General features: G+C 48.4%; 1 protein-coding gene across 2 annotated transcripts; it reads right to left on the bottom strand.

Annotated features, from left to right (window-relative positions):
• Nucleotides 1-1,458: 1,458 nt before the first annotated feature.
• Nucleotides 1,459-27,791, bottom strand: GTPBP1 (GTP binding protein 1). 2 transcript variants are annotated; one of them, XM_090043021.1, is made up of 14 exons: nucleotides 27,587-27,602; nucleotides 27,180-27,314; nucleotides 23,495-24,050; nucleotides 20,476-20,587; nucleotides 15,549-15,729; nucleotides 12,389-12,737; nucleotides 11,765-11,888; nucleotides 9,216-9,330; nucleotides 8,597-8,741; nucleotides 8,270-8,452; nucleotides 6,394-6,529; nucleotides 5,560-5,738; nucleotides 4,846-5,043; nucleotides 1,459-3,646 (listed from the first exon to the last, which is right to left on the bottom strand). In XM_090043021.1, exons 4-14 carry the CDS (start codon nucleotides 20,579-20,581, stop codon nucleotides 3,554-3,556), a joined length of 1,809 nt encoding a protein of 602 aa, XP_089899147.1. In that variant the 5' UTR covers nucleotides 20,582-20,587; nucleotides 23,495-24,050; nucleotides 27,180-27,314; nucleotides 27,587-27,602; the 3' UTR covers nucleotides 1,459-3,553. The 2 variants fall into 2 exon arrangements, with proteins under 2 accessions (XP_089899147.1, XP_089899146.1); XM_090043020.1 differs by lacking the exons at nucleotides 23,495-24,050; nucleotides 27,180-27,314 and having other exon boundaries at nucleotides 27,587-27,791.
• Between the last annotated feature and the right edge of the window lie 117 nt (nucleotides 27,792-27,908).

Here is a 27,908-nt window from a genome sequence, read left to right on the forward strand (position 1 = left end):
GCACATGGAAGCTCAACCTTTGTCTGGCCATTTGGTGCCGATGACTGGCTGGGCAGGGAAAGGAGCTTCCATGTGCTCCCTGCCCAGGAGAGACCCCAGTTCCAGCCAGATCCCAGCTGCACCTGACAGTAAGAGGAAGGGAAGGGGTTGGTTGGGTAGCAGAAGCTGCAGACGGGAAGCAGGGGGCAAGAGCAGATGGGCTGCTGTGCATCCCACTCTGGCCCCAAACTGCTCCCCACTCTGCTTCATATGTGATTAGTAAGAGGAGGCACTTCCCCCTGCCCCATGCCATTTGTGGGGGGGAACATCTTATATTCAGGTAAATACAGTAATTGAATTAGCTTGGAATGTGCTGAACAAAAGCTGGCTGGGGTAGGCCCTCTGTGCAGTTAGCTCCTGCCCTAAGGTACTGGGATTGTACAGCACCTAGCACATGATGGTGGCTCTTAAGTGCCAAAAAATGATAAGAGTGTGAATACAACAGATGGGACAAAAGTCCCTGGATATTTTGGAGAAAAGGAGGCCAGCTGTAGAAGTGCTGAAGCACTCTTCTGCAGGTCCCACCAGCCATTTAGCTCTCTTGCAGGAAAGAGGCAACTTCTGTGACAGGGAATGCCCTCAACAGATTTGAAAATTGCCTGGATCAGATGCCTCATGCCCCTACGGCACATCCAGCTCTGTTTGGGCAAGAAGCTAGTGTGCATCACAATTGTCCAGAAAGTGAAGTTTGACTAGACACTGGAACTGGGAATGAGGTTTGTTTCATTTGGGACAATCTCTTTAGCCATGGGACTCTTTAGCCTGGAAAAGCGCAGGCTCAGGGGTGATCTGATGGCCACCTATAAGTTTATCAGGGGTGACCACCAGGATCTGGGGGAACGTTTGTTCACCAGAGCGCCCCAAGGGATGACGAGGTCGAACGGTCACAAACTCCTGCAAGACCGTTTCAGGCTGGACATAAGGAAGAATTTCTTTACTGTCCGAGCCCCCAAGGTCTGGAACAGTCTGCCAGCGGAGGTGGTTCAAGCGCCTACATTGAACACCTTCAAGAGTAAATTGGATGCTTATCTTGCTGGGATCCTATGACCCCAGCTGACTTCCTGCCCTTTGGGCAGGGGGCTGGACTCGATGATCTCCCGAGGTCCCTTCCAGCCCTAATGTCTATGAAATCTATGTCTATGAAATCTTTTCTAGTGTGTAACAGATGTGTTCTTGAGGAGTCTAACCTCCCAGCAATGGTGCACCATGCTTCTTGACCCCACTCCTTGACTGAAAAACAGCAGGAAGTATCCACAATGCCTACAACCTCTGCCCTTCAAGGTGTCAGTAGGGCTCGTGCACCAAGACCAGTTTCAAGGTTAGCTGCAAGGCAGCTCTCTGTGCAGTGCACCACGTGGGTTCACAGGCTTCAGCACAAAGTGCTGGGTGTTTTGAGAAAGACAAAGCAACATGACATCATTTAACTTGGAACAAACTTTTTATTTTATACATCATCACACCAGCCTTAGTGATCCTTGAATCCTGGTCACAAGAGAGAGATCACAACACCTCCTTTGCATGAAGTTAAGTAAACCTTCCTCAACCCTAGGCTTCTTCACTGGGAGCTCAAAGAATGAAGAAAGAGAAGTCAGCCTAGAGATCTCTGCCTCCCTTGGGAGGAGAGGGCAGTGAAATCAGATGCAGTTTGATATGAGACACACCTCACACCCCTTCACAAGGAGGGTGTTATTAGTGTTGTAGCTGCATGTGGTTCCTCAGGAGAGCTAGGCACATAACTTGAGAGGGGCTGTACTCCTGCCCCACTCCCATCCATGCTCAGGCCAGTAGAGGCTCTAAGGCAAAATACCCTCATATCTGTCCTGTATCCCTCTCACGGCATCTTGCTCTGAGTGCCAATACCTGCATCTTCCCTGAGACACTTACAGCTCACCTTGCTTTAGCTGACTTCAAATCACAGGGTGACCCAGTATGACCTCTGTCCTGGCAGTAGCCACAGTGAGGAAAGAACCAAGGAAGTCCCCCTAAAGATGGGCTGAGGCTTTAAGTCTGCCTCTGGAAAAGGAGTTTTCCATAAGAGGTGGAGGGCCCCTGAACAAAAAGGGAACAGTGGCTGACCTTACTTCCAGTGGGGAGCAGTGACTTGCTGATAGCTCCACTTCCTCCCTCAAGACTCTAACACACCCATTGCTTGCCACAAGTCTGCTGAGGATAAGCCTTGTCCTCCACGGAGCTCCTCTGAAGAGGCGCGTATGGAAGAAGAGAAATAAGAACAAGCTGGAAGCTGGTCAGTTATGGAGCCCAAAGTTAAAAAGACATGATACTAATAAAGCAAGTCAGCTCAGAGTCTCCTGCAGGCTCTCTCCAAGAAGCTAAAAACTTGGTAAAAAAATAAAAGGGTGGGGTGGGTATAAAAAGCCACCATGTGCTCTTGAGGCTGAAAGTGCTTTCCTACATCTGAAACTGACTGGTCATGTTCTCCCTTCCACAAAGACAACTGACCAATTCTATTAGCCCTGGAGCCTTGGCTAGCCAGCAAGTCCTGAAGAAAGATCTCAGAGCAAATGGAGGAGTCAAGAAAAGGTGGTTTGCAATCTCCAGTCCCAAAAGATTTATTCCCCCTGCAATCACTGTTCAGTCACGGGGGAGGCAGCTCTGTCCAGGGCAAGGGACAGACCGAGCGTTCCTGCACTACATTGGTAACACTGTCACTGGGCTGCTACAGCCTTGAGGGGCAGGTAAGATCTGTAAGCACCGAACAGACATGACAAAAGGAAGGGAAGGTGATAGATATCCTGCTGGGTCCCAGATTTGATCTAAAACTTTTACAGCTCTCAGCTTTGCATGTGGGGAAGGGGAAGAACTTTGGAGGAAAACATATACCTACTTAGGATCTAGGATTGCTCTGGGATTTGCCTTCCTCTTTCTGGTCTATCTGGTCAATTCTTTGGAGGCCTACTCCAAAACTGCAGTCACTGCCATGTTAAAATCAACCCATTTAAAAACAGCTTGAGAAAAGGAGGTTCCAGAATTCATTTGGCATCTTGCCTGAATTACAGCTCCCTCCAGCCAGCCACCTATTTCACACCTTTCTAACCCCTGGAGGTCTGGAATTTCAGATCTGCTAATGCCAATGGATTTGGGACAGCGTATAGGAGAAGGTAGTGAATAAATGAGACAGAATTTGATGGGGTGGGGTGGGGTGGGGAGAGGGGGGCTGGCTGGCTCTTCTCCAACAGATCTGGATTCTCCTGTCATCTTCATGCACATAAAATATAATAAAAACTAAGAATAAAAACTTAGCCCATGATGTACAAAAATGTGTTGTTAGAGGGAGGAGGAGCATGTCAGTCGCTCAGTTCCAGGTGTTTTATCACCTTCATTAGCTTATAAATTATAACCCCTTGGTCATTCCTCTGGGAGGGAAGGTTCTTCTGCAGCTGATCAGCTGGGATGGGTGTTTTGGTTTAAGCTGCTCTGGATCTCTTGGATAAGAAATGGAAGGAGGGGGAGGAACTCCTTATGGGAGGGGTTGGTGGGGAGCTAGGGGGGATGTTCAGCAGCCACCAGCAGGAGTCACACAAGCCCCCTGAGATTTCACTTTATGGCGCTGGCCCCCTCGTCGCCGGCCCCCTCCTCCAACCTTCGACTGGAAAGCAAGAAAAGAAGCATCAGTTTGCAGTGATCCGCAATATTAAAAAGTTACACATGTACAACTTGTGCAGGACTATGACACACATTCACTAAGAGAAGACTAGGGACGAGCATCTCAGGATCAAATTCCTACAGTCACTTGAAGGAACCAGGCAGGAACTGATGAATTTTGTTCCTGAGTTTCAGAAGTTCTGAACACTTCACTCGCACTGAAGTCAAGGGAAGCTGAAGGTATTCAGCATCTTAGAAATCCAGGGTCTGTTTCATGAGTAATGGCAGGAGAAAAATCAGAGCTTTCTTGCTAACAGGACTCTGTTCCCAGACCCAGGTCAACAAGACCACTATCATCTCAAACCGGCCATCAGGATGCAAAAATACCTTATTGCCCTCACGGTTGTGGGGCTCTTCATCCAGTGCAGTCTGAAGGAAAGCAGCAGGAAGAGAGAGGCAGAGATGAGCAAGAGCACAGCAACACAAACACCCAGGGACAGGGCAAAAAACATAAAGCATGCACAGCAGGCTACAGTGTAGTCCTTTACACTACTTGATATTGCAGTCAAGACAGATACAGAGAGAAAGAAGCCTCAGACAGGCACCAAGGACAGACACAGACCCCACAGCATTTCCCACTAGCCAGCTGGGCTCAGGGACAGTGACAGTATGATGATCATGGGGAACAAACAACTGGAATAAAGGAGACCTGGACAAAGGATATGAAGTTCAAGGCAGAGTCCTTTTGCTAGCTATGCCCCATCTAAGCCCACCTTAATAGTATGGAAGGCAAGAAACCTCCTTGTACTGTCAGGCTGGGAGTCAAGTTAATTAAAAGTTGGAGAAAGGTAAAAAAGCCTGGAGCTCTGAACAAGAAGACAAAAGAGATGTGAAGGCGGCACACAGAATGTCTACATCGTAAGCTCTGGGGCAGGAACTGTCATTTTGTGCTTGTAAAGTGCCTACACAGGAAGCTTCTGGCCCAGGACTGAGGTACTAGGTGCTGGTTCTAGAGGAATACAAACAACGCCCGGCTGAAAAGACTGTCTGCCATCAGACGAATTGCTGGTTGTATCCCTGTAACCTGTTCCTGTCATCAGTCCTAAAAGAGGGGAAGTTATGTTGATGCTATCAAGAAGCCAAGACAAAGAGCTGAGCGGAGGATGTGAATAGTTAAGAGACATGTGGATTTCTTTTGCTTACCGGTGGTTGCAGGGCGCTAGAAGGTAGAGATGGTGCTGCTCCTGATGATGCATCATCCCCTGCTGGAGGCCCCGCTGGGGCTGTCCCACTCTGAGATGCAGCATCCTCTCGTTTCGTAACAGCTCCCTTTTTTGTTGATTGCATCTTGATTTGTTGGGGCTTGGAGTTCATTGGGGAGTTATTGGTGGTCTGGAGTAACTGTCAGGTACAAACAGAAGAGACTGAAGAGCAAGCAGCCAGTCAAGCAAGGTTTCACTTTAGAGTATCTGGCCAGCAAAGAGGGCCCAAAGAATCAATTCCAAGCATCATAAAGCAAACGATTTGGGTAGTGGCAGTGCAGAATTCCCACACTGGCCTATCAACAGGCCTCAGTCCTGTATAGGAGAAACTGTGGGATTCAGAGAGCAGTTTTCATCATGGCTTATTCAGTCCCTGGTGCCACCAATCAATTAAGCACTAGTTAGCAGACAGACACTGGTCTGTCTAGAAACTAGATACCCACCCATCAAATTAGTTCAATGCAGGTCAAACTGCCTAATGGAAAAGCACATTGGTCACCATTAGCCTATGTTTTGCTTGATATTTGTGATCAAGTGAAATCTGCATCTTTTTCCCTGACTCCCCTGAGCTGCTCAAACTCCCCTATCAGAAGTATAAAGAAAGGAAGAGAACTGAGGAGGCAAAATGGCAAAGGTATGGCTACTTGGCCCCTACCTTGGTGATAGTGCCCACAGCTTTGGTACGGCCCTCACGGAAGACCAGCCGCTGGTCTATATGCAAATATTCAGGGGTCTTGATGAAACGAAAGTGCACTGTGGCTTTGTCCCCTGTCCGTAGGCAGTCCTTGTCCATGCTGAGGATGGTGGCTGTCTGGCGGATACTGCCACAATGCACTGCAAATATAATGCAGAGGGTTTCAAAGAGCCATTGCCACTAGTGGAACAAACCTCAGATAAGGATCCAAGGTAGTTAGTGCTACTCTACATAGAATGGAAGGAATCTGCTTCATCTGAAAAGTGAAAAATTGACAGAGTTGCATTTGTCTCATACTCACAAAAGAACACAGGTATTGGCTGCAGCAGAGGACCTCAACTGTGTCCTACCAAGCTTTCTACAGCCACATTATGGAACAATAAGAACATGCTTGAACTGTGATCTGGTTTTGCCATGACAAAGCTTGTTCCCCGTAACAAACAGTCGGGGTGAGAGGGGGAGGGGAAAGGGAAGGAAAGGCTGGCAACGGAGTCCTATCAGACTGTCTTAGGCACCTATATAAAGATTACAGAGGCACTGACTTCAGGCAGGTACTGGGCAGGATAACCCCTTCCTAGGCACTCTGTTTACTACTGAAAGCACCTCCTGCTTTTCTAGATCAGTTTGCTCACCATAATGCAAGTGAAGAGAGGGAGGAATTTAATACAAGGAGCTGAACCCTATGCTCTGGTAAGGCAGGCATCACAAGCAGATTAAACCACCTGAGGCAAAAACCTCAGGTGGGAGCTATGCTTGTTGGAAATAGAAAGCCAGAGAAAACTGCTATATACTCACCCATTGCCTGATAGCGCGGGCTGATAGTAGTGGGGTGATGCAGCACCAGAATCTCAGCTTCAAATTCCCAGGATGCTTGGGGGTTCAACCGGGGGGACACCATCACCATGCCTTTACGGATGGAGGAACGCTTGATCTGGGGGGGAAAAGGATAAAACATAGTTAACCATGATTCTCTACTAAAGAAAGAAAATTATTTCACCCAGAAGGTTTCCAAAGCGTTTTAGAGGGCATTAACTGGCACCCACTGTAATGCAATGCAGAGGTTGTTTAATGACCGTATTAAGTAGAGATTTGAGGCACTTCTGAGGGTGTTTGCCAGGAGGATGCAGTAATCAAAATTGGAATTTGGGGAAGGATGCTTGGTTTAATGCTTCTTGCCTTGCTAAAAGTACATAGCATCCAAACAGACATTCCCTCCAGCATAGTGCAAGCTAGCACTATATTAACAGTTTGTCTAAAGAATCTTTTTACCGCTTTAATGATCGCTGTTTGAAACCAGTGCAATTACTACCATGGCTGCAGTTATACCAGTATGACTGTGTGCACAGCTGTAATTGTACTAATTTGGCCTTTTTCCTTTTTAAAGGACACCCCCTGCCCCCAGGCCAAAATAGTTAAATTGATACAAAACACTCTGTAGACCTGGGGCTTGGACATGCACTCAGTTCTAAGCAAGAGAATATAGATGTTAGAATCATAAAAGGTTAGGGTTGGAAGGGAAATCAGGTGGTCATCTAGTCCTGCTCAAAGCAGGACCATCTCCAACTGGATCACCCCAGCCAAAGCGTTGTCTAGCTGGATTTTGAAATCACCACAGACGGAGCTTCTACCACCTCTCTGGGAAGCCTGTTCCAATGTTTTACTACCCTCCTAGTGAAAAAATTCATCCTAATATCTAACCTAAACTTCCCTTGCTGCAACTTAAGACCATCACTCCTTGTTCTGTCATCTGCCACCACTGAGAACAGTCTAGCTCCAGCCTCTTTCGAACCCCACTTCAAGTAGTTGAAGGCTGCTATTAAGTCTCCTCTCAGTCTCTTCTCTAGACTAAATAAGCCCTGGTCCCTCAGTCTTTCTTCATAAGACATGTGCCCCAGCCCCTCATCATTGCTGTCACTCTCCATTGGACTCTCCAATTTATCCACATCCTTTCTGTAGTGAGGGGGCCCAAACTGAACACGGTACTTCAGATGTGGCCTCACCAGTGCTGAATAGAGGAAAATAATCACTTGCCTTGACTTACTGGCAACACACCTACCAATGCAGCCCAGCATGCTGTTAGGCTTTTTGGCAACAAGGGCACACTGCTGGCTCATATTCGGTTTACTGTCCACTGTAACTCCCAGGTCTTTTTCTGCAGAGCTGCTGCCCAGCCAGTCAGCCCCCAGCCTATACTGGTGCATAGGACTGTTCCATCCTAAGTGCAGAACTTTGCACTTGTCCTTGTTGAACCTCATGAGATTTCTTTTGGCCCAATCCTCCAATTTGTCTAGGACACACTGAATCCTAGCCCTAACCTCCAGTGTTATCCACTACTCCTCCCAGCTCGGCATCATCTGCCAACTTCAACTTTGTAAACACCCATATTTCATTCTGAGTCTCCTACCAGCCCCATCTTACTATTTTGGATCTGATGAAATCACAGCCAAGGAAAAGAACACAGACAATGTGCTAACCTATGGTGAAAGGAAAACAGGATATGGAGTTTGATCCTTCTAGGTCTCATTAAACTTATATGAGATACCATAAAATGGTAACTGAAGAGCTCTCCCCTCCTACTCTTTGGGTTTGGGGAGACAGTCTTACTTTAACCAGGATGTGAGTAGATGCTGCCAAAAGGAGGTCCTTGTTCTCAGGAAAGTCATACACTCACCTTTTTCAGAGCAAAGGAGGCAGTCTGGCCTCCACGGACTTCCTTGACTGGCATGCGTTTGCGGTGGATTGACTTGACAGCAATGGGCAGGAAGTTGCCAAGGGGATCTGGACCCAGAAGCAGGGTGTCATTAAGCTTGATCAGGCCTCTCAGTGTTGTCCCAGACACTACTGTTCCTACACCCTGCACCAAGAAACACCAGTAAATGGATCATCCGCCACATGAAAGCAGCAATGGAGTCCAACCTTTCCAGGCAACTCCCCATTTCACATGATGCCCAGTCTAAGAAACAGGGCAAATAGCCCTTCTCAGCACCAGGCTCCTTACCGGGACAGAATAAGTGTCATCTATCTGAAATTCTGCTGGCTCTTCCTCCCTATAACTGGTCCGTGGAGACAAGAGATTGAGAAACATCTTTAGCAAATCCAGGTTCTCACCAGTGACATTAGAAATCTGGAATATTGGGCACATCCTGTGGAGACAGAGACACATATGTAGTTAGATCTTTCCCCAACAACACACACCCCATCTTTAATTTGCATTCCACCTTCAGGAAGGCACCCAAGATCTTGGACTTAACCCAATACACAGTATTGGGAACCTGGCAGTCAAACCCAGCTGCAAAACACACTCTCTTTGAAATTCAACAATACAACTCATCTTCCTAATAACATTCAGAAAGGAGACTTGTGAGCCCTGATCTGTATTCCCTTCCTTCTTCCATGAACTGTCCAACAGAAAACCTTTACTACTCTTCTGTGTGTGTGTGGGGAGGGGGGGCAGGGGGATGGAACAGGACATGCTGATAGACCAACCTTGGAACCAACCTGTTACGCAGCAGACGTAACAGCACTACAGGTTTGGATGTCTTATTCTTATTTCATGTTGTCTCACCCAGTCCCCAAACAGCACTGTAGGACCAACCATGCTCTTCAACTCTCATTACCTCTCTGAGCTGAAGTTGGAGGCTGTTACAATGACATCATCCTTGCTCTGAACCAACACAGGAATCTTCCTACACCCTGGAGACTTCAGCAGTCGTTGCAACAGTTTCAGGGTTTCTTAAAGAGTAAAATGAACATAGTTAGGGTAACATCTCCCCTCTTTACAAGCTGTCTTTGGTGGGTTTCCTTAAGAAGACAGGCATGCTTGTCACTGAACAAAGAGGATACAATGGCTGAAGACTTAGGAGTTAGGCTGGTGCTTAGTGCAGTCACGATTTCTGTTCAAATTTACTGTACTCCCCTGCCTTTTCTCTCCACCTTCTCTCAAAGAGTCATATCTTTCATGCTGGCCAACGTACTGCTGAGCTGTTCTATTACCACTGTTCTGTCATGGATTTGCCTCTGTGCTCTTGACAGAAGAGAAAAAGTTAAGGTTGTTCAACAAATAGCTTTAAATGCTGATAACACATTCGACTATCCTCAGTTTCCCATAACAAATGATGCTGGTGAGAAGGCAGGAATGAAACGTATTTGAACTGGGACTTGCTTCTTTTGCCAAGACAAGCTGTGGTGTTCTCTCTGACAAATAGCCAGCCTTGCCAATGAGAACTCATGGCTGTAAGTCCTCAGAAGTGAGAGGGTCTTAAAGAGTAGCACAAAAAGCCAAAAACAAAATGGCACTGGAGAACACGAATCTGCAGGCACATTCAGGGCATGGCTACACTGAAGACATATCCTACCCAGCAATGTACCTTAGTGATTATGTTTCCAAATATGCAAAACTCATTTCCCTCCCCAAAGGCATGCTCCAATCCCAGAAATAGACCAGTGAGGCTGCTTTGGGCTTGTTCCCAATGGATTCTCTCAAGCACACCAGGAACTGAGACCTGGGGAGCAGTTAGTGGAAACCTCAGAGCTTCTCTCAAGCACACCAGGAACTGAGACCTGGGGAGCAGTTAGTGGAAACCTCAGAGCTATCTCAGAACATGGTCAGAAATGTTTGGCCAGGCCATGCTGCTGCAGTGGTATAGACATATCCATGGGAGATAATTTGGCTCCCCTCTTCCCCTATGATAGGAGCAGGCCAGTTCCTATTCAGGCCAGTATCCTGGACTCAGCAGTAGTCATTCCGGGATACAGAAAATGATTCCCCTACAACATACCTTCCCAACTGTGTAGTGCAATAGACAGGAAAAGAAACATATAACTGGGTATCTGTTCTTTTACAAAGGAAAAGTTAGCCCTACTGAGAAAACCCAGCTGTGGGTCATTTGGATAAGAAGGAAGTCTTGTCTGGGAGCTTTAAAAGCTCCAGAAGAGTAGGCAAAGGGAAGAGGAAGCAAGCTGTGTCCAGAAAAGCAGGCTGCAAGAGAGACCAGGGCTGCTGTGCTGAAGCAAGAGCAAATGGGGCTTCTCTTCCTCATGTCCAGGACAGGACAGAGGATTTGGTTTTATTTATTTAAAAGATTGTGCTTTGCTTGGGACTACTGGCTGAGGAGCTCCCCAGGGAGCAAATCTGCTTGCAGAAAACAGCCAGATAAGCAACCCACTTACAAAGAAGTAGTAATGTCCAAGCTGGCTATTAATTTATACCTTCCAATTATTATCTAAGGAGAGACCATAACTTCCTGTTCATAAAAGTCAACTGGTAGAAGCACAACATTTTGGGTATGGAGGCAGCAGCTTCGCTCAAGGAATTTGCAGCTTATACACAAAACTCTAAGTGAAGGGCCAATTTTTCCACATTTAAGACCCTTTACTTGATGCTACAGTGGGCTCAGAGATCAAAGTCCTTTGCTAAAAATGTCTAATTCTTCATCCATATCAAGGGTGTTCCTTCCCTTGCCCAGTTACTGGCCTTATGACTGGCATTTCCTTTATTATTTGCCAAACAGCTGTTGTGCCTCCATTTTCTAAGACTTAGAGCATCTACTGCTCACTCCCTTCTGTGTACCGAAAGCATAAGGATGCAGATTTTTTTTACAAAAAATACTAGTTATAGAAAACAGTGAGATCATTAGCCTTTTCGCTTCTCAAGACCTACGTAATTCTGGTCAGAAACATGCCCCTGGCATCACTGGAACAAAATTAAATGGGAGAGGAATTTTATGAAAGAAAGAGGGTTATTTACATCCAGGGCATGCATTTAAACATAGGGAAGGGTCAGAAAGAAAAGCAAAACACCCAGAAAAGCACCCAGAGACCTCTACCATATTTACATCCCAAGAAAAGGCTTAATCCAACCTCAGCAAAAAGCAGTTGGCTGCCTCTTTTCCAGAAAGCCTGGTCAAGCAGAATTCTTCTACACGTCTACCCAATGCAAATAATGGTCATTTGGAAGTTGATAGCTGTAATACTAGCAAGAGAAAAGCTTTATGAAGAAAAAACATGCATTTCTAGAATGCATCTAGGCTGTAAGCATAGCAAACCAAGTACTAGACTACTTCTTCAGCAGCAATACATTAGCACAGTTGAGGGAAGAATGGTAAGCCATGAGAAAGTAAATGTGCCTAACAGCAAAGAGCAGTTGGCTGGAGAGATTCTCATTTACCTTGCAGGATATTGGCAGGGCACATGTCAATCTTGGTCACCACAACAAAGACTGGAACATTGAGTGCCAATGCCAGGCCCAGGTGCTCCTTGGTCATCCCAACAATCCCAGCATTGCTACCAACCTACATCATGGGAGGAAGTAAAGAAAGAGTCACAACAATGAAGAGCTAGATGACACAGAAAACCAGACATTCAACAGGCTGTAATTGGACAGCAGAAATCATGGATCATGTATGTGTGGAACAGACTCCTCCCCACAAAAAAAAGCAAGAATGTTAAACCCATCAATGGCTGTCTAACCAGTTGATGAACTGACTTCTCACCCTCACTTTTAGCTGCTAGGGTAGCAGTAGTTTTCTATTCATGTGTTCAGAATGCTTGTTTTCAGATTAAAACTAAACAAATCCTGACCATTTAGGTTTGCTGAAGATGCAATAGTATTTGCCTTATGCATTAGCATTAGCCATGGAGTTCAGGCCACGCCTCTACACTGGCAATCATATTCTTCCTACTGAGAACACTGTCATTTCCCTTCTGCTGTGGTCCTTCAGTAGAAGACAAGATGGGGATGTATTACAACTCTGAAGAGCATCTACTCTTAGCCGTAATGCACAATACTTACCATAAGCATGCAGAAGTCTGGTAAGTGGCCAGTCATACCAAAGACTGTGGTCTTCAGGTACTTTTCATGCCCAGCCAGATCAATAAAAGTGATGACTTTGGTGGATTTCTCACAAATCTTGGTCCATTCCAGGCTGCCTCCATGGCTGTCAGGCTTGTTCACCACATTGCCTTCACTGTCAAAACCCAAGATGTCATTGCCTACACTGCTGGTACGGCCCGACTCAATCTCATGCTTGTGCCTGAAGAGTTTTTGCCGGGCAAAGCCTCGGCCATTGTCCAGCTCGCCATGTGTCAGGACTCCCAGTAACGTGCTTTTTCCTGCATCCACATTCCCAACTACTGCTACCCTAGAGAGGAGAGGAGAAAATAATTTAGCATTTTTTCGTCCCGACTCACATGGAAATAACAGTAACATTCCAAAGCTGCTTCAAAGAGCATTGGATTGTCAGAAACAGACAAGAGATCTACTTTGTAGCTTCTAGTCTACAGAGGAGGAGCCCAAAGTCCATGGGCTACATAACTTCTGGATCAAAAGTATGGAAGTCTCTTGTTGGTGTCCAACCAAGGACACAGGAAGTTAAACCAATCCAGGAAAGCCTGATGAGATTCACAGTATAATTGTTTCCCAAAACCTGACACTCACTCAGATATATTCATTGTAGCACTTCAAAATAAGGAGACAACAACTCTCAACTTAGTTTTCCCTTAGAATTCCTCCAAGCTTGTCATGTTAATTCATTACTAGCAACAGACGCTGGAGATAGCCTGGACATTTAAACATTCTGTTTTTAGAGTGGGTGGGTAAAGTTGGAGCAGCAACTCCCCCGGAGGGGAGGGGAGCCAGGTGTCCAAGGAGAATGGTCGCTCCTTAAGGAGACGATCCTCCAAGCCCAAAGAAAGGTAATCCCAACGAGGATCAAAGGGAGCAGGAGAGCACACAAGCCTCCGTGGCTCATCCAGGAATGTCTCCTTGCTAAAAAGGAGGCTTACACCCAATGGAAAGAAGGGGTCATCACCAGGGAGGACTATTCTGTAGTTGCTTGGGGATGTAGGGGGGTAGTTAGGAAGGCCAAGGCAGAGATGGAACTGGGACTAGCTTCCCAGATTAAGGACAAGAAGAAGTCCTTTTTTAAATACGTAGGGGGTAAAAAGAAGGTCCCGGGTAATGTGGGGCCCTTGCAGGACGCGATGGGAAACTTGGTCGTCACACCAGACGGCAAAGCTAACATGTTTAACGATCTCTTTGCCTCCGTCTTCCTAAGTAGGGACCAGAACAGCCACCTCCCTGCTGGGCCCCCTCAGGCCCCGGGGGAGGCACACCTGGGCCACGGGTTAGCGAGGATTTAGTTAGGGAGCTTCTGGAGGGGTTGGATGTATTCAAGTCAGCCGGCCTGGATGATCTCCACCCTAGAGTTCTAAAGGAACTGGCCGAGGTCATTGCAAGTCCCCTGGCACAACTTTACGAGCACTCGTGGTGCTCTGCTGAGGTACCGGAGGACTGGAAGAGGGCCAACGTGGTCCCCATCTTCAAAAAAGGGAGGAAGGAGGACCCAGGAAACTATAGGCCAGTTAGTCTTACTTCGATCCTAGGCAAGCTGTTCGAGAAAATTATGCTGGCACACATCAGTGGCAGGTCCTGTCAGACCAACCTGGTGGCCTTTTACGATCAGATCACCAGATCATTAGATGCAAGGGTAGCAGTGGATATAGTCTTCCTGGACTTCCGGAAGGCTTTTGACACTGTCTCTCACCCCGTTCTCATTAAGAAACTGGGCGGCTGTGGTGTAGACACCCACACAGTCAAATGGGTCGCCAAATGGCTGGAGGGCCGCACCCAGAGGGTGGTAGTGGATGGGTCCTTCTCAACCTGGAAGGACGTGGGCAGTGGGGTTCCGCAGGGTTCCAAGATGAACATGGGCCGGCAGCGTGGACAGGCAGTCAGGAAGGCCAACTGTACCTTGTCATGCATCCACAGATGCATCTCGAGCAGGTCCAAAGAGGTGATCCTCCCCCTCTATGTGGCACTGGTCAGGCCACAGCTGGAGTATTGCGTCCAGTTCTGGGCGCCGCTCTTCAAGAGGGATGTGGACAACATGGAGAGGGTCCAGAGGAGGGCCACTCGTATGATCAGGGGGCAGCAGGGCAGGCCCTATGATGAGAGGCCACGGGACCTGAACCTGTTCAGCCTCCACAAGAGAAGGCTGAGGGGGGATCTAGTGGCTTGTTACAAACTAGTCAGGGGGGATCAGCAGGCACTGGGGAAGTTCCTGTTCCCTCTAGCACTACCAGGAGTGACGGTCACAAGCTGGTAGAGGGTAGGTTTAGGTTAGATATCAAGAGGTGCTACTTCACAGTCAGGGCAGCTAGGGTCTGGAACCAGCTTCCAAGAGAAGTGGTACAGGCTCCTACCCTGGGGGTGTTTAAGAGGAGGTTAGATGAACATCTTGCTGGGGTCATTTGACCCCAGTATTCTTTCCTGCCATGGCAGGGGGTCGGACTAGATGATCTGCTCAGGTCCCTTCCGACCCTACAAACTATGAAACTATATGCCCTAACCCAAAGGACCACTTGTAGGGGAAATACTCTGCAAGACTCAATTCACATATGGGCATCTTCATGGACAATGAGCACCACCAATGGTTGGCATTTGTGAGATGCGGAAACTTGGTGCATCTGGAACTGTGCTGAGACCCTCAAGCTATTTACAGAAGATGCTAGGCACTCATCAAAAGAGAACTTTGGTCGCTAGAAATCTGGGCAAAACTGAACTGCTAATTAAAGAGCAAAGGATGTCTTATTCCACAACCTGTTTTATTTTAGAAAGCTCTCTCCTTGCAACAGTCCCAAATGCTCCCACAGAAATTGCTAAACACACAGGAGACTCCTTGAAGTGCTTCCAGCCCACAGAAAGAAACCCCCATACTGAGCAGTTGTTACCCAGATACAGGAGTCCCTGCCATAGGTCACTGTAGACACTCTTGTATATCAAAAAGGAAAAAACAGATTTAATTAGCAAGGAGTGGTCGACTTGCTTCCTTTTTTGAGTGCCTGCAACACCCACATGCAAATCAGTGTCACTGGCTTGGGACCACCCATTGATCAGATAAAAGAAATGTGGCTGTGTTGCTGACTAACCCTACCTGCACACATCTCCTCACCTGACCTCCAGGAAGTCGTTGTCACCCACACGCTTGCGAACAAGGTAGTCGCGCACCTTGCCTCCTGCCTCCTGGTGCTCCCGTAGGAGGATCACGTCTGCCTCAATCTGTTCTGCCATGCTCTTCAGTGTGGCATAAGATGCTTCCATGTCTGCCTCATTCAGGCCATATTCAGTCCCATCTAACATGAGGTTGAAGGGAAAGAATAAAAAGGTATTGTTGCTCCCTAGCCTACAGCAAATGGGAACTTTATTTTCCTAACAGCTGTCATCTTTGGCACTGAATGACACCTACACATATTGGAAAAACACAAGCCCAAGAAAACAGGGGAAACATCCTATTTCTAAAGGAAATATATGATTTTAACATCAAGACTTAAAGAAATTAAAAGGGCACCAGCAAATTAAGCCAGACTTTGTAATGATCACGTGTAAAACACTTTTGGAAAAGTAACACACAAGAATCACAGAAAGGGAAGAAAGAGTTCTGCTTTCCCCGCCTCGTTTTCTTATTTTGTGTACATAACAGCCCATACCACATACCCAATCCCCTCTATTCATCTCTCATATTGCAACAAAGGAATGTTTTAAAAGGGAGAAGTGTGGCTATATAACCACTGAAGTCAGCAAGTAGATACAGGGACCAGTGGAGTCCCCAACAATACAAACAACACATTTTGTAAATTTGACTGGATTTACAATTTTCTTGTGAGTAAAAACAATGTAGGATAGGAAGGAAAGGTGGAGGCATGGCACTCTACATTAAGGAGGAAATCCCATCCTCATCAATTAATAAGGAATCAGAGGAAGGGCACTCTGAAGTGCTTTGGGTTAGATTACAAGGCAGTCGAGGGGAAAGAGACTTAACAGTGGGGGTCTACTACAGACCTCCCAACCAGGGGAAAGAGCTCGACCAGGAATTCTTAGGTCAGCTCACGGAGGTAGTGAAGTCTAAGGATGTGGTAGTCATGGGGGACCTGAACTTCCCGGATATCTGCTGGGAAGAGCAGTCAGCCAGGTCTGACCGCTCATGTAGGTTCTTAGCCAGAATGCAGTACCTCCATCTAACCCAGGAGATGCACAGCCCCACCAGCGGAGACACCTTGTTGGACCTGGTGCTGGCCACGGGAGACGACCTGGTGAGAGGGCTGCAGGTGCTCAACCACCTGGGCAACAGTGATCATCACCTGCTGGAATTCACCATCCAGCACAAGGTGGCAAAGGCCTGCAGCAAGGCAGCAGCCCTAGATTTCAGGAGGGCAAACTTCAATGAGCTAAGGAGAATAGTCAGGGAAGCACTGAGGTCCCAGAGGGGAGTGGAGCCAGGTGTCCAAGGAGAGTGGTCGCTCCTTAAGGAGACGATCCTCCAAGCCCAGAGAGAGGTAATCCCAATGAGGATTAAAGGGAGCAGGAGGGCACACAAGCCCCCATGGCTCACCAAAAGCATCCGGGAATCTCTCCTAGCTAAAAGGGAGGTGTACACCCAGTGGAAAGGAGGGGACATCACCAGGGATGACTATACTGCAGTTGCTCAGGGATGTAGGGGGGCAGTCAGCAAGGCCAAGGCAGAGATGGAACTGGGACTAGCTTCCCAGATTAAGGACAAGAAGAAGTCCTTCTTTAAATACGTAGGGGGTAAAAAGAAGGTTCCGGGTAATGTGGGGCCCCTGTAGGACATGTTAGGAAATTTGGTCATCACACCAGATGACAAAGCCAACATATTTAACGATTTCTTTGCCTCCATCTTCCTAAGCAGGGACTGGAACAGCCACCCCACCGTTGGGCCCCCCCCAGCCCCCAGGGGAGGCACACCTAGGCCAAGGGTTAGTGAGGAACTAGTTAGGGAGCTTCTGGAGGGACTGGACGTATTCAAGTCAGCCGGTCCAGACGATCTCTACCCTAGAGTACTAAAGGAATTGGCTGAGGTCATTGCAGGAACCCTGGCACAGCTTTACGAGCACTGGAAGAGGGCCAGTGTGGTTCCTATCTTCAAAAAGGGTAAGAAGGAGGACCCGGGAAACTACAGGCCAGTTAGTCTTACTTCGATCCTAGGCAAGCTGTTCGAGAAAATTATGCTGGCACACATCCACGAGGGGCCAGCAGGGGATTTCATGCTTAGGGGCAACCAACACAGGTTCATCAGTGGCAGGTCCTGTCAGACCAACCTGGTGGCCTTCTATGATCAGATCACCAAATCATTAGATGCAGTGGTAGCAGTGGACATAGTCTTCCTGGACTTTCGGAAGGTCTTCGACACTGTCTCTCACCCTGTTCTCATTAAGAAACTGGGGGACTGTGGTGTTGACACCCACATAGTCAAATGGATCGCCAACTGGCTGGAGGGCCGCACCCAGAGAGTGGTAGTGGACGGGTCATTTTCAACCTGGAGGGATGTGGGCAGTGGGGTTCCCCAGGGCTCAGTCCTCGGGCCTGCACTGTTCAACATCTTCATCAGCGATTTGGACAAAGGGGTAAAAAGCACCCTGTTCAAATCTGCTGATGACACTAAGATGTGGGGGGATGTGGTCACAGTAGAAGGGGGCAATAGGCTGCAGTCGGACCTAGACAGGTTACAAGGGTGGGCAGAAGAGAATAGGATGGGATTCAACACTGACAAGAGCAAAGTGATGCACCTGGGGAGGAACAATCGGCACCATACCTACAGGTTGGGGAAGTCCCTTCTTGTCAGTACAGAGGCAGAAAAGGATCTTGAAGTCATCACTGACTCCAAGATGAACATGGGCCGGCAGTGTGGGGACGCAGTCAGGAAGGCCAACTGTATCTTGTCATGCATCCACAGATGCATCTCAAGAAGGTACAAGGAGGTGATTCCTCCCCCGCTATGTGGCACTGGTCAGGCTGCAGCTGGAGTACTGCGTCCAGTTCTGGGCGCCGCACTTCAAGAGGGATGTGGACAACATAGAGAGGGTCCAGAGGAGGACCACTCATATGATCAGGGGGCAGCAGGGCAGGCCCTATGATGAGAGGCCACGGGACCTGAACCTGTTCAGCCTCCACAAGAGAAGGCTGAGGGGGGATCTAGTGGCTTGTTACAAACTAGTCAGGGGGGATCAGCAGGCACTGGGGAAGTTCCTGTTCCCCCGAGCACTACCAGGAGTGACGGTCACAAGCTGGTAGAGGGAAGATTTAAGCTAGATATCAGGAGGCACTACTTCATGGCCAGGGCAGCTAGGATCTGGAACCAAGGGAAGTAGTACTGGCTCCTACCCTGGGGGTCTTTAAGAGGAGGTTAGATGAACACTTTGCTGGGGTCGTTTGACCCCAGTACTCTTTCCTGCCATGGCAGGGGGTCGGACTAGATGATCTATTCAGGTCTCTTCCGGCCCTAGAAACTATGAAACCTACAGAAATTAAGACGCAGATGTGACAGGTTAGCCAGTAGTGGCTTGACCCAGGGGTTTTGAAAAGTTCAAAAATGATTGGTGGGGAGTAGGGGGGGAATCCCTTTTTTTCACCAATCAGACCCCTGGAAAAGGAGGCTACACCCCGCACCCAGGAGCCAGGTAGAGAAACTGGACCTGAGCAAAGACTCACTTCATGTCTGCTGATTGGTCCCACTGGCCACCTGGGGGGGGATAAAAGGGGCAGTGCACCTGGCTCTGGTGGAGATGAGGAGGGACCAAGGAGAGGAGTTCTGAAGAGCTGGTGAGAGCTGGCCAGTGGGGTAGAGCAGTTGCCCCAGACGAGCGCTGGGAGCCACAGGAGGTAGCTTGGCTTAGTTGCCCAATGCACAGGGCAGTGAGAGGCAAGTCTCCAACGTGGACCCGGACCCTGGGAGCCACAGGGGGCTGCTTGGTTCAGCTCGGCTCGGCTGCTTGGTGCATGGGGCAGTGCACAGAGAGTCTCCAGTGGGGGGACCCTGAGCCTGGGAGCCACAGAAGGTGGTTTGACTGCAGCAGCACACAGGGCAGCGCGCAGAGGGGTCTGGGCAGGACTGAAGCCTCGGAGTCAAAGCAGCAGCTTGGCTTGGCGCACGGGGCAGCGTGGAGTGGGTTCAGGAGGGACCCAAACCCCAAGCTGAAGGCGGCAGCTTGGGTCCCTTTTTTCTTTTGATCCCTGGACAGCTGGCTTGGTGTGCAGGTGGCATACACAGGATCCTAGAGGGACTAGAGCCCAGGAGCTGCAGGCAGCAGCCCAGGCATTGATGGCTCAGTGGTAGAGTTCTCACTTGCCACATGGGAGACCTAGATTCAATCCCTGGCCAAGACACCGGAGGAATGAGTTGCCAGGAAGAGGGAATCCCCCACTGGGGAGGAGGGTTCTCCTCACCTTCCCCCACCATTGTGCCTGTGCCTCAAATTTCTCTAAGGAAGTGCAACACTGCTTGCCAGTATGAGGTGCCTTCAAAAAACTGAATTGCAAAAGAGGGCAAAGGACAGACATATCAAAGCTGCAAAGATAAATGACTGCTGCCACACCTAACATATATAAAATTAAAGCCATTATATAGTACAGGCAATCTATGACATACACTTCCAGAAGCAGATGCTTCTGTTAAAACCTGTAATTAGATTAAAACACTTCTGAAGTACTCCTGTGAGGAGCTCCCATTTTACAAACTAAAAAAAATTTACAGTACACAGATAAAGTGAACACACCTGAGCAGGGAGGGAGTCTGTATCAGGACTGATGATACAACTGCAGAGCTTTCATCTTGCAGTAATGTGCTCTAATGCATGATTTTATATCAATAATATTTAGAGCTATGGCAGATAAGACAATAATACTGTAAACAAACCACATCTTGCCAAGCAACAGCCAGGTGTTGAGGAAGAAGCTGTTCTGCATGCTGTTCAGTGTGGAGGTGTCTCTGAAACACCAGGTGCTGCCTATGGCAATTGACAGACTAAAATGAACCAATGTTTTCATAGTATTAATTCTTGCTTTCAGATGGAATATATGCTCACCTGATCCTTGCCCGATTACATAGATGGTCTCCCCACAGCCCTCATCAATTCTCTCTGACATCTGCCGCAGCAAGCTGTCATACTGTTCTGATGTTGGACTCACCATCACCAACTAGAGGAAAGATCAGACATCCATTTTACACACAGATGGGACAGTTTCATAAGCAGCAAGTTAACAGTACAACCAATGTGTGTCATACAAAAGCAGGGCTCTCTTGCAAAGACCCCTTTTCAATCACTTTGGAAATGCCTGTTAACCAGGCTAAAGGCATATTCCTCACCACACTGCAAAGGGGATTTATGAGGCTAAGGGCTTGTCTTCAGTGGGGTAGGGATTTACTGTGAAGTGAGATGCTTCACTGTAATTGCTTCATAGTTACAGACAAGTAACAGCCTCCTCTAAATGAACAGCTGGCTTTTACTAGTAAGCCACTCCTTGCAGATGCAGAGGAAATTCTAAGCATGTGGTCAGCAGTGGCCAGGTATCCCACATCCTTTTGTAATGTTGACCCGTAGGCATCATGGGATTGTTCCTAGGACAGAGGCGGGCAATTATTTTGGGCAGAGGGCCGCTTACTGAGTTTCGGAAAGCCATCAAAGGCCGCATGACAGGCAGCCCAGGGCAGATTAATTTTCTACATTTTTAGGGGCCCTGCAGGCCGGATAGAATGGCGTGGTTGGCTGCATCCAGCCCCCAGGCCGCATTTTGCCCACCCATCCTAGGATGTGCAGTGGGATACCTAGCAGAAGTTAGCCACAGGCCATTGCAATGCACATCCAGGGATCAAACTCTAAAATCCCCATAAGCTATTCCATGATTGGACACTTCTGGATAGCTGGCATCCTTTTCAAACTCCTAATCTGCTTAGAGCTGTGATACTTGGGAATCTGCAGCTCATTGTACAGATATATTCCAATGCACTGCTACCGGACAGCTATAGCTTTATGTCCTGACTACCATGTTACCCAGCAACAGCTGCACCAAAAGGAGAAAGAGAACATGGATGAGGAGGAAAAGAAGAGCACAGAAAAGGAGAACAAGGAGACTGAGCAGTTGCTTCTGGAATGACTTTTCTTGGAATGGTTCCTTTAAATTCAACAGCATATCAAGGTTTGAGCATCAACTGGCTGTACAAGATTGGGCTGTACACCCTTCAGATGACCAAGGGTTCTTCCCTTCCCTGGAGACCTGCACCCAGCTTAACCCAGATCTGTAGTAGCAGTATACCAACAGATAAGTGCCACCCTATCTATTCAGAAAGGTGGGCCATTGCCACCTGAATGCTTGGCACCTATTACTACCTTCTCCCCTTACTACCACTCAGTTGCTAACCAACTTGATGCAGGAAGTTTGGCAGTTGAAGCGGTTACGTGTGTGCTGCTATTAAAAAGGTACTGTCACCCTTTCTGGCAAGGTTTCCCGATTCTCTAGATAGCTTTGCATACACAAGTGGGGTCAACAGTATCAGAGCAAATCCATCTTCCAACTATTTGTTCTCATGTACAGATCTGAGAATTCAAAAACAGAACTCAGTTGTGCTTCAAGGCCTCATCAGGCCACCATATAAGATGATCTAGAACAGGGGCTGGCAAAGTATTTTTGGTAGAGTGCCAAAACCCCCACAACCTCAGCTTGTAAGATGTTGGCATGCCAGGGACAGATGGTAAGGGAGCTGTGAGGGACTCAGTCCTCGTTGCGGCAGTCCAGCCCCAGCCCCTTCCCTGCTGTCTGCCCTGAGGTGTGTGCGCACTTGCCTCTGGCAATGAGCTGGGCTGGGGCTCTGTGGACCCCATTACAGCTGCTTGCAGCATCCCTGCTATGACCAACCTGGGCTCTGTGGCTGGCAGCAGGAGCCTGCCCAAAGTCTGCACTGGCTGTGGTGTGCTGAGAAAAATGGCTTCTTGTGCCACATGTGCTGTGGGTTGCTGGCCCCAGTCTAGAAGAATTTGCGACACCAGAATCTACAGGAGTCAGCAGTGTTTTTGGGCAGAGTGCCAAAAATATCTTCAACCTTGACTTGTAGGAAGTTGGTGTGCCAGAGGAGAACAGCAGAACAGCAGGGAAGCTATGAAGAGCCTGATCCTTGCTGTGGTAGCACAGCCCCAGCCCCTTCCCCACTGTCTACCCTGAGGTGTGTGGGCCAAGCAAAATGCCACTGCATGCCACGCTCTGGCACACGAACTCTACAGGAACTCTCACTTGTCTCCAATAGTGGGGTTAAAAAAGAAAAAGAAAAAACTAATTTGCTAGCCTGGCTAGCACTATGGTATTCAGAGTCCTCCCCTTATCTTTGGAGAATCCATTTGCCTTCTGCTACAATGGCTGGGAGCTTTTTACTGGCTTCATGGATGACAGAAAAGAATTGTTTAAGTACTACCTAAGCACCTGCAGCATGACACCACAGCATGCATCTGAGAGATTGGAGGGAAGGTGGAGCAGGTGCTAACTGAAGGCTCATAGAAGTAACAAACGCCTGCCTAACACTTAGTTGCCTGGCAAGGTTTGTTGTAGTAGAGATGCGCTAGCAACAGTGCTTGCAATTCACTGCTGGGCTCTGTGGGGTTTTTTTGTTTTTTTGCTAAGCAGCATGTATACTCTCCATGCCTCTGCTAACTTTAAATGGGATGTGGGGTTAAGTTTACTTTCAGGGGAAATATCAGTGGTAACAGTGCACTACCCCTGTGAGGGAGGCTGTATTTTCAATAAGCAAGGTCTGTATTGTGTGGTTTTGTATATTTTCAAGAGTTTCTGAATGTGGTAGTTATACTTTCAGTGGATGGTCTGTTTCAGTGCCACAGCCTACTACCCAGGAGGGAAGGTGGTAGGGGTGTTATTGTCTATAAGACAGCACTCATCATACATACATTGCATATCTCTATGCATCTTAAAAACAAAAGGACACAGCCTTTTGCTGTCAGGAAACATTGCTAATGCTTAGAATCTGGAAGAACAGCTTGGATTTGACATTTTTGTTGCCTCGGCCTTTTCTCCTGGTGGCTGGAATGACATGGTACCAACCCCAAGGATGGGTTGGAAGGATCAATGAAGTTCTGCTCCCACAGGCTGCTGTTTTCGCTGCCACATGGGAGGAGCTGTGGCTGAGGTTCTCCAGAGTCTGTAGAGCTGAGGATGATAAAAAGCTGGCAGCTCTGAATGCAGTGAAGCATCAAAGACCAAGGAGGCAGGAGACTTTGTTAGGAAGCACACTTCATCAGCAACATCCATCCATTCCTTAGCTCCATCAGCTGTCTGCTTCATCCTGTCTGTTTCTATAGTTTCTCAGGTCACAGCAAGGCACTGCCCTGTAACAGTGAATCTCTTTTCATCCAGCTTCCTGGTGACAGAGAGCCCCTTTTCTGCCAGGTCCCTTATTGGAAACCATTGCTCTTGCTTCTCATCCCAGGAAAAACCTCCTCTTTCACTCCTGCACTGCCTTCCCTTATTTTTCAGAAGCTTCTTTGAAGTCAAATACTTCCACTTTTGTTGTTTTCTCCCACTTCACATGCAAGTTTGCCACATGTTGGCCTCATGTTAAATGGTGTCCGTGAGAATCTGGACACCTCGGGTGCAGGTCCTATAAAGGCGGCAAGAAAAGTAACAGGCAGTTATTGTTCAGGTTCAATAGCTACAAAGGTAAAAGTTGCACCCAACAATTTTGAAATACCTTCCCCAGTGCCTTTTCGCAGGCCCTTTTCTACCTTTCTTCCTGTGTGCTTTGGAACCACAAAACTATGGTCTATGTCAGTTTCTCAAAAATGCTAGTTCGGGGGGCTGGCTGCTCCACTCTAGACTCGGTTCTGCTGTACAGCACTGCACATTAGGGAGCCAGAGACCAGCAATTTCAAGACACAGAACAAGAAGGGAGGGGACCTGATGAAGTCATAGCAGAGACTGTATTAGAACACCTTGCAGAAGCACTTGAGAATCAATTCTCAACCACGGTGCCACAAGATCCTGCTACAAGTGCCATGAGGTGGCTGCCCAGTATTAGCAGGGTTAGGTGCGCAACCACCTACAGATGATTCACAAACATAAACCAACAGATTCTAAATAGGAATCCATAGGGTCAAAACTATTCAGTGTTGTGGTCCCTCCAGAGTTCAAAATGCTGTATTACTTTTCCACAGTCAAAAAGTGAGCTTGACATCGAAAGGGGTGACTCAAGTCTAACAAGACTGAGAACCACTGCACTAGAAGATGTGTTCCCTGATCTGTAAAACCAAACACCAAAGAATCTGCCTATTTATGAATGCTAAGTAAATCTAGCATGATATAGTATGCATGACTATTATTTACTGGATTGGCGTTTCTAACATTTTGCAGGGCTAGAAGGGCACAGCTGCTTATCTGGGAAGCAGACACCGCAAAGGAGCACTGCGTTATTAAAGCACAATGAAAGCATGTTTTGTTTCTAAACATCCCACTTTAAATCATCTGCAAATATGCTTCAAGTTCCCTGTGTTACTAATAGTATTTTGCCATGAATTTTAGATGTACTAGAAGGCACACATGCTACCCTTTTTGTAGCATTAGGCAATATGTTTCTGAGCTGTAAGTAGTTTAATGCTACAACACATTCAATAGATTTGGACTAGGGCTACAGGGGCAGGGAGACCATGTTAAGATTTGTCCCGATAAGAAATTTTGCACTTCACTCAGTGGCTTGATCAAAAGCCACAATTGTATTGTACTTGATAACAGAATTGTAGAATGCACGTCTGCAACAAGTCCTTATTTTCTTTAAGTGAGTCTTGAACAGTGGGATGGATGGAGGAGTCAGCACTGGGACAGGTAGGGCAGCTGGCAAAGCAGCAGTAGGGGATTACTATTTTGAGCATGCAGTGGTGTTGAGAGAGGAGAAGTGAGAACATAGGAGCATAAAAACTGCCATTTTATGGTCAGATGCCAGGTCCGTCTTGCCCAGTTTCCTGTGTGTCGCAGTGGCAGAGTGGATGCTAAAAGAGAGAGTTAACTGAAAAACAACCAGGGTTAACCCCACTGTTCCTCTCTCACTTGCATCCTTTAGCATTCAAGGTCTAGGAAGTTCTGATTCAGGGCCGTGCCCCTCACTCCCAGGCTGAACAGCTACTGATGCCCCTTTCCTCCAAGAACTGGTCGAATCCTTTTTTGAATTCTGGCTAAACTCTCAGCTTCTCCAACACTCCCAGCTTCTCCAACATGTGGTAGCAATGATTTCCACACTGTAATAACATGTTGTGTGAAAAAGAACTTCCTTTTGTTCTTTTTAAACTGACTGCCTGCTAGTTTCATTTAATGACCCCTAGTTTTTGCATTGTAAGAGAGAGTCAATAAAAAATCCCTAGTTGCTTTCTCTTTGCCATGTAGCCTTTTGTAAACCCTTTTCATGTGTGTCCCCCCCAACACCAAAGCCTCTCTTTTCTAAACTGGATAGGCCTAGCTTCTTTAGTGTCTCCTCCTACAGGAGCCCCTCCATACCACTAATCATCATTGGTGCCCTTTTCTGGGCCTCCTCTAGTTCTTCTTCTATATCCTTTTTGAGGTGTGGGGACCGGAACTGAGGACATTATTAAAGGTGTGGACACATCATGGATTTATACAGGGGCACGATGATACTTTCTGTTTTGTTTCTTATTCCCCTCTTCATAACCCCTAACATTTTGTTTGCCTTGTTGACAGCTGCTGAGTACCAAGCCAATGTTGTCAGCAAACTGTCCCCAGTGCCTCCCAGATCTTTTTCTCTGATTCTTGCATATCCTTTGAGGTGCAGGGACCAGATCTGGGCATGGCATTCAAGGTGTGGATACACTGTGGATTTATCAAGTGGCCCAAGAGGAAGGAGAGAAGAAAAAGTAAGAGGGGAAGGAGGAGGAAGAAAATAGAGGGGCTGCAGCTGGCAGGTGAGCTATTATGTTGTCAAATGCGGTCACCATTTTGACTGGAGACCATAATTGAGGGGGCCAGACTGATGTAGCCAAGCATCTTATAGAAGTCATAGAAAAGCAGAGGTCACCTAGTGCAGTGGTTCTCAACCTTTTTCGTACCAACTCATTTGTAAACATGAATGGCCAGTCCTGACCCAGTGCCCCTCACTCCTGACCTGCTTGCACCCCCAGTGTGTGGGGTAGTGGGGGGCACGCAGCCCCCGGCAAGCTGGAACTCCTTCCTCCAGCCTGCACGGACAAAGCCACAGTTTCTCATATTTTTCTCCTTTAAAGAATTCATTTTTAAAGTTTGCTTGTGACCCTTTTGTATATTCTTGCAACCCTCTTTTGGGTCACAACCCACAGGCTGAGCAGCACTGATCTAACCCAACCCCCTGCCTCAGGCAGGATCATCCCTATGCAAACCATCCCATGCAAATCAACAACCTGAACTTTACACAAGGCAATCATCATCCCTGACACAAGCCTGGTTCATCCCTGACACAAGCCCGATTCAAAACTGCACACCCACTCCCTTGGCTCTCTATGGATCCCTTTCCAAAGCAGCCAAAGCACCACCAGCAACTTCACAAAGACACCCTCCATTTGCGGTGGCGGTTGGGAGGGTGACAGCCCTGCAACAAGCTGGAGCAGGGACTGGACACAACCCCTGCAGCTGGGTCCCTTCCAGCCTGGCTTGTCTAGGATATGTGACACTTGCCTGGAAGACCAGGGCAGCCCTAGAGAGGCATCCTGCCTCAAACCATCCCATACAACCAGCATCCACGCCAGATACTCACCAGGGCCACGGTCCGGGGCACGCCAGGCTGGGAGCATTGCTCCCGGCCACCTCTTAGGGCTCCCACGCCGGCACCCGAGGATCCCCGAGCTGTGAGGCAGCCTCCAAGTCCTCTTCAGCAGCAGGTGAGGGGTACCTACCCGGGGAGCTGCAGCAGTGAGGGGGTACCTACCTGGGCGGTGGGGGGTGTAATTACGAAGGGGGCTGCAATAGGGGGGTACCTACCAGAGGGGGGGCTGCGGCAGGGGGCGGGTACCTACCCGGGGGGGCGGCGCCGGAGGATATCTACTGGAGGGGGCGGGGGACTACGGCAGGTACCTACCTGAGGGGCTGCGGCGGGTGGCGGGTACCTACGGGGAGGGGCACTGCCGCAGCCCCCGTGGCTGGGGAGAGGGGGCGAGGGGATACCTTGCTGGTGAGGTCGATGTCGGTGTCGCCGTTGAGCGCCTCACAGCCGCGCAGCGCAGCGGAGCGGGCGGGGAAGGCGGCGGGCGGGGAGCCGGGCTCCGGCGCGAACATGCAGGCCGGAACCGGGGAGCCCCCACTCGGGGAGCGGCTGCGCTCCGCCGCCGCCGCCATTTTCCCTCCCCGGCCCCCTCCGCCGGGCGCCCCGCCCCCGCGCCCGGTAGCTTTGCATAACGCCGCGGCCGCAGCCAATCGCCGCACGGCGCTGAGAATAATTTAGTCATCACCGTGACAACCGCCCTCCCGTTGATTCATATTCATGAGG

This window comes from Crocodylus siamensis, chromosome 4, assembly GCF_052110815.1.
Source record: "Crocodylus siamensis isolate JL-2025a chromosome 4, ASM5211081v1, whole genome shotgun sequence".
In the NCBI taxonomy this organism is placed as follows: domain Eukaryota; kingdom Metazoa; phylum Chordata; order Crocodylia; family Crocodylidae; genus Crocodylus; species Crocodylus siamensis.

Coding starts and splice junctions, on each gene's coding strand:
- GTPBP1 (XM_090043020.1), bottom strand. CDS start 27,757: ATGGCGGCGGCGGCGGAGCGCAGCCGCTCCCCGAGTGGGGGCTCCCCG. Junction 11,889..12,388: donor CAGACTTCTGCATGCTTATG/GTAAGTATTGTG, acceptor CCCATGATGTAG/GTTGGTAGCAATGCTGGGAT. Junction 9,331..11,764: donor CCCTGCCAATATCCTGCAAG/GTAAATGAGAAT, acceptor TTACTCTTTAAG/AAACCCTGAAACTGTTGCAA.